This window comes from Salmo salar, chromosome 18, assembly GCF_965601325.2.
Source record: "Salmo salar chromosome 18, fSalSal1, whole genome shotgun sequence".
NCBI lineage: Eukaryota > Metazoa > Chordata > Actinopteri > Salmoniformes > Salmonidae > Salmo > Salmo salar.
The window spans coordinates 86,237,920-86,244,966 of record NC_138308.1 but is presented as its reverse complement, the minus strand read 5'-3'; the positions used below and the strand labels follow the sequence as shown (position 1 = coordinate 86,244,966).

The window sequence follows — 7,047 nt, the reverse complement described above, 5'->3', positions numbered from 1 at the left end:
AAAGTACCGGTCTGAAGTGAGCTCTGCCGGGGCAGTCCCGTTAATTCTCTTCTATTCTGCTTACACAGACAAGCTACATAGGCATGGTTCATAGGGTTGGAACATATTCTGGGCGTTCTGCCAAAAGGTCTGAGGTCATAACCGTCTCCCCCTCATATCTCTACCCAGCACCTACATACAGGAAACAATGATTTTATGAGACAATTTAAACAATTCAAGGCTGTCCCTCCAGACTATACATGTTTCCTCCACCACATCTTTTGGCTATTTCATGATAAAAACTTTAGGGACAATAAAGTCTAGACTATTTTCACAAATGTTATTCAGCTAACAAATATGCTAGTATATTGTAGAATAATTTGTGTAATTTCATGAAAAAAAGTGCCTTTTGCGTCCCTTTGACAAAAAATGGTGCCTGTTATATTAAATTAATTGCTCTTTATTATGCACACACATAGGGGGAAAAAATATTATTTTTTTAAGTATAAACACTTGGTAAAATGGCAAAATTCTGCATTTTGACATGTTCCTCTTTCCACTCTCTGTGACTTCTAGGAGGATTTTACTTAACCCCAAGATTTTTTTGTTGCTTTGGCAAAGTTATTTCTGAAGATTAAAATTAATTTCATGTGACTAGCATTTCATTTATGTCTGTCACTCATTTTATTGCCAAACATATGGGGTTAACAAAAATCCAGATTTTTCTTATATTTCTCAGATATAGGAGAGACACATCAGAACAAACTTCCTTTAGATATTTGTTGGGGACTGTTATTCAATGTGTTTGCATGGGCTACAAGCAGTAAGACCCATCAAATAATTTTTTCCTAAATATGTTTTTTTTTAATACTTTAAGGGGTCTTAAAATTCAACATCAAATAGCTAAATGATCCTTGTTATGTCCTTAAAACAATTCCAAAACTGAGCAGAGCGAGCATAACATATCAACCCTGTTACCCATAGATAGCCACGCTAGAAATGTTCCAACAATGTACATTTTTTGGTGAAGCTTCCATTCAATTGCCCCTCCCTGTTGACACAACAAGCTTCCATACCCCGTCACACTGGGATTCATGGCTGGTTTAAGATTAAATCAAAAACCCAGTTAAGGTCAACCCTGTTACATCAACTCTGTTACTTTATTTAGCACAATAGGCACTTACTATAATTATTTATTTATTTAACCCCTTGACATGGGAAAACAATTTATTAAATTGAACATATGCTCTTTATGACAGAATATTACAATTTAGGTGAAATCAAGTTTTTTTTTATACAAAGTTACTTCTCAAAAGGCACTGAATTGCTGGAACAACCCTTATATGAACCATCAAGTATGAATTTAGTTAAAACATTTCTCAGAAAGTGATTAGCTCAATTGATAGCGAGTCACCGATTAGAATACTTTTTATTAAAACTTTGGGAATTATTTTTGAATTAAGGTCAGAACTCAGCTTCTGAATGTCATGGAGACAAACCAAAATATAGATTGTGGTAAGTGCATCAAAGGATTGCCTCTTTAATTTCATGTTAAAATTATATGCATTAAAATCCAATCTTTCTCATTTACAGCTTGTTTCTAGCCTAAAGCATTTCCCACGGGGGACCAGTATGAACATTTATGCAATCACTACTGTAAGTCGCTCTGGAGAAGAGCGTTTGCTAAATGACTAACATGTAAATGTAAAGGCCTCTCAGAGTTATAGATCGCTTTATATAAATGGGTTGATTATTCCACTTCAAAATCTAACAAGCGGTATACATTTCGCCTTTTTCCTTGAACAAGGGGTATGGCATAACCCCTCAATCTTTCAGAACACATTGCATTCTATTGATTTACAGCATTCCTCTCACTCAGACACCAAAATGTGCAAAAGTTACCAAAATGGCTGGAAGAATAGGGGCATCTTCTTGTTGCTGGGGTGCTCCTGCATAAAACTTCTGTCAATTATATCCCATTAACCTCTCTGGGACATGTGGGACGCTTGCCAGTGAAATAGCAGGGCGGCAAATTCAAAACAACAAAAATCTCAGAATTCAAATTTCTCAAACATACAACTATTATATCCCATTTTAAAGATACACTTCTCGTTAATCCAACCACATTGTCCGATTTCAAAAAGGCTTTACAGCGAAAGCATAACATTTGATTATGTTAGGACAGCGCCGAGACAAGAAAAACCACACAGCCATTTTCTAAGCAAGGAGAGGCGTCACAGAAACCAGAAATACAGCTAAAATTAATCACTAACCTTTGACGATCTTCATCAGATGACACTCCCAGGACTCAATGTTACACAATACATGTATGTTTTGTTCGATAAAGTTCATATTTATATCCAAAAACCCCATTTTACATTGGCGCGTGATGTTCAGAAAATGTTTTGCCTCCCAAAACTTCCGGTGAATGAGCACATCAATTTACAAAAATACTCATCATAAACGTTGATAAAATTTACAACAGTTATTGAAAGAATTATAGATACACTTCTCCTTAATGCAACCGCTGTGTCACATTTTCAAAATAGCTTTACGGCGAAAGCACATTGTTCAATATTCTGAGTACAGAGCTCAGTCAAAGCAAGCTATACAGTTACCCGCCAAGTTCTGGAGTCAACAAAACTCAGAAATAGTATTATAAATCTTCACTTACCTTTGCTGATCTTCGTCAGAATGCACTCCCAGGACTCCCACAATAAATGTTTTGTTTTGTTCGATAAACTCCATATTTATGTCCAAATACCTCCGTTTTGTTTGCGCGTTCAGATCACTATTCCAAAGGCATAATGTGCGAGCGCAAAACCCGAGACAAAAAGTCAAAAAGTTCCATTACCGTTCGTAGAAACATGTCAAACGATGTTTTACAATCAATACTTAGGGTCTTTTTATCATAAATCTTCGATAATATTCCAACCGGACAATAGAGTATTCATTACAGAGGAAAAAGGACCGGCGCGCCTGCGTGACAACTCAATGTCCTCAGGCAGTCCACTTGTTGAGTCAGCTCTTATTCTCTCCCCAGTAACAGTAGAAGCATGAAACAAGGTTCTAAAGACTGTTGACATCTAGTGGAAGCGCAAAATAATCCCACAGACACTGTAGTTTGGATAGGCAATCACTTGAAAAACTACAAACCACTTCCGGGTTGGATTTTTTCTCAGGTTTTTGCCTGCCATATGAGTTCTGTTATACTCACAGACATCATTCAAAGTTATAGAAACTTCAGTGTTTTCTATCCAAATCTACTAATAATATGCATATCCTACCTTCTGGGCCCAAGTAGCAGGCAGTTTAATCTGGGCACGTTATTCATCTGAATTTCCGAATACTGCCCCCTCACCAAGAAGTTAATAATTGTAAAGCGGAGACCCAGCCCCTGCCTTCCAATTTAGTGCTTATCAGTAACCAAATCTGCCATTTTGATCTCGTTTGAGTGTAAAGGGTTAATTAGTAGTAGTACTCAATGTGTCAGCAACTGTATCAGTTATACTGTGCAGATGAAGGACAAATGTAATATAAACAGTAGTTCTTTATACTGGTCATGTTTATGTATTTAAATCAATTCAGATAGTACATATCTGTATGTACTATGTTCCTATTCTTTCCTACTATTTGCATTGAAAACTGAAGCCAAGCTAGCTAAGACCATTTTGAATAACTTGAACGAAAGCGCAACAGTTTTAATGAAACACATTTCTAACAAAATCTTAATTTTCATTATCAATGTATATGATGTCAGACATTTCAGCATAGATGAATGCAATATTAAGCAATACTAATGGGCCCTTGAATAGCTGGATAGCGTAATAAAAAAAAATGCAATCCTTCTCTTCTCTACAGGATCTATCCGCATTCACTTTTATTACACCCCCCCCCCCCCCGAATCTACAAACTACACAAAACTGGCATAGAAGAAAAACAGGCATCTACATTTTAAGCTGGGATAAACAAACATCCTCATGGCAACCGATAGAACACCAACTCTGCCTAATGCCTATGGTGGTAAAATTCCATACCAATGTGACTCCCTGTCACTTTTGGATGTCTTGTGTGAGAATGAGTTTGAAGGCGACACAATCAACCAAACAGATGCAGCCAGGGCAGAGGTCAACTTTTACAAGGGAGCGCCACCTCAATGGCTGAACTTCTACCTGGCTGAACAAGAAGCAGCTGTGGGTTCAACCTGCATAAAGAGGGATGGATACAATTACTTAAAAAAGCTGATTCAAAGTAAGCGGAAAAGTCCTCACAGCACTGCCATTGTCAAGCTTTTGCACCAGCCAAGCAGTGGTGGATCCACCCTAGCCATGCAGGTGCTCTGGGACCTGAGGAAAAAGCATAGGTGTGCAGTCTTAAAAGAATCAACGGGGGCAAACAGCACCGATATCGCCGACCAAGTAATAAACCTTTTCAAGGCAGGAGATTCACAAAACACTGTGCTCCTCCTGCTTGAGGATGAGAACATGCCGGATTGCCTGATGAGAGAAATTGCAGAGAGAAAGATTACGTCGAAAGTTCCTGTACTCATCATGTTAAACTGTGTGCGGAAGTCTATTGCTGAACAGGACGATCCAACAATCAGAACTTCAGTGATCCTCAGAAGACAGCTCTCTAAAGAAGAGAAAGACAAATTCAGCAAGAAGCTAGATGAGATCCGTAAGCGCTATGCACACCAGCATACCCAGTTCCATGGTTTCAACATAATGTGTGGAAATTTCAGTGAAACATACATCCAGAAAAGTGTTAAGTCATGTGTAAATAAATATTTGTTGAAGCCCCAAAACCTGCTCCTTCCATTTTTAGCATTGCTAAATTCCTACGTCCCTGGATCCTACCTTCTACAGTCTGAATGTGTGGATTTCCCTGATGCAAGGTCTCAAGACTTTCAGAGTGGAATGCACCCTTTCAATGACCTCATAGTCACGTTCTCCGGACAAGAGGAAGACGATAAACGTGTCCAGATGAAGCATCCAATGATTGCTGATCAGTGTGTTAAGTTACTGGCTAAGTCCCGTGTGACCAGGGGTGGCACAACAAGAAACTTCTTGAAGTACTTTTGTAAGGCAGAGGTGCCGCAACATTTGGTGCCCGTCATCAAAGACATGCTAACTAAGAGGGAAATCACAGAAGCAAAAGGAGTGGACGAACAGCAGAATGCAGAAGAGGAAAGACAGGAACCCTTTTCCAAACTGATTCAAGATATAAAGAAGTATGAAGGATTAGGCATGTGTGAACACATTTTGAAAGAAGCAGTGGATCAGTTCGGGACAAATCCTTTTTTCCCTCAAGCTCTAGCACGCCTCTACTACATTGAAATAGAAGACTACAGAAAAGCTGAGCATTGGGCTTTAAAGGCTAAAGAGAGGGCTCCCAACAATTCCTTCATCGCAGATACTCTTGGGCAAGTTCACAAGGGCAATTTGAGGAAGAAAAAAGATGACAAACAATGTTCACCTGCTTTTGAGATTTTGGAAATAGCAGGAAAGGCTATAATCGCTTTCAAAGAAGAGGAGAATGCTGCAGAAAAAGAAGTGGAACTAGAATCAAAGCGTTTCAATAACAGGGGAAGCTTTGGCTATCTACAAGTGGCTAACTATCTTTTTGAAGCACTCACAAAGTGTGATAATAGGTGGAAAGACATTCTCACAGGGAAAAAGCAAACTCCCTACGTAGTTGATGAGTTTCCCAGAGGACAACTCAATGAGTATTTGCCTCTCATTGCACAACTCAAAGAAGGAGTGAAGAAAAGGTATGAGTTCTTTGAAAAGTACCTGACCTACTCAAAGCCCAAAATAGGAAAACAGGAACCAGGGTACTTCCATGAGGATGTTATCGATTGCTACCAGAAATACACTGGAATGATGCCAACCAGCTTTCCTGGACTGCTCTGCTGTCTTCATCAAAATAAACTTTATCCTGAGCTGCAGTGGATGGAACAGCACTATAGAACAATCAATGGTGAAAAAAGGTCAGATGCCCAAGCTACTCAAAACTACATTCTTGTCAACATCATCCTGAACCAAAAGGGAGTAAGACGTCAAACGGAAACCATCCCTCTACAAAACTTACAAGACATGCTAAAGAAATATGTCAGGAAACAACAGATTGACCAACCCACTGAATTTCATCTCTTGGCTCTGATGTTGTTTTGGCCTGAGGGTGGGGCCACCCATGACTTTCCCTATAAACAAACAGTTGATCTCCTGAGAGGATCCTTTCAGAGGGGCCTCAGTAAGTACTTTCGCTTCAGGTACCTTGTTCCATTGTTCCTACTCGGAAAGGGTCAGGGTTTAAGCAGACTGGTCCACAAATCAAGAGTGGACATTGTGATCAAGAATAACCTTTCCCCAAAGCAGAAGAACATAACACTGGGTCAAATGTGGAGCAGTGGAAAGATATGGGAACTTGAAGCAATTAAGAATTGTCTACTTAGGCTCAGGGGGGAGGTCAAACAGTATGAAGTATTCCTGAACGTTGCAGACAACAGAATCAAGATTTTCCCAGATCAAATGGCCAGCATTCGGAATCCTGGACCAGTTTCTTTCTACCTTGGATTCAACATCGGGGGACCCGTGGCCTTCAACATCAAGTATGAGGCCAAGTGAAACATTAACATCTGAGAAAATCTCAAAGTCAGTCTTCCATGTTAGACATCCAAACAGTAGAGAGTCTAACCCACTGTATACATTTCAGCATCAACAAAATGGTGTAAGGATCTTTCCTTATTATACCTAGTTTACTTATTATACCTGTAACAAGCATGTGGCAGCATTTTTGTATTGTGAGACCAATGAGTCAAGACAAAATAAATAAAGTGACATGTATGGGGAAGTTGTAAACAATGTGTTATTGTAATGTCTATAAAATGTTGACATGAATGTGTTTATACTGTATTATGTGATAACTACAGCACATGTAAAGCACTGCATTGTAAAAAAAGAAAAGGGCCAGTAGGTAGCCTAGCTATCTGGAGGGCTGCGGCGTTCAGATCCTGACTACAATTCCCTACTGTTGGGCCCTTGAGCAAGGCCCTAACCCCACTACATG

At 39.3% G+C, this 7,047-nt stretch overlaps 1 protein-coding gene across 1 annotated transcript; it reads left to right on the top strand.

Moving 5' to 3' along the window:
- Positions 1 to 824: 824 nt before the first annotated feature.
- Positions 825 to 7,009, top strand: LOC106577947 (sterile alpha motif domain-containing protein 9). The gene has a single exon (XM_082965252.1). The coding sequence runs from the start codon at positions 3,960 to 3,962 to the stop codon at positions 6,603 to 6,605; it is 2,646 nt and encodes an 881-aa protein (XP_082821378.1). The 5' UTR covers positions 825 to 3,959; the 3' UTR covers positions 6,606 to 7,009.
- The last annotated feature ends 38 nt before the right edge of the window (positions 7,010 to 7,047 follow it).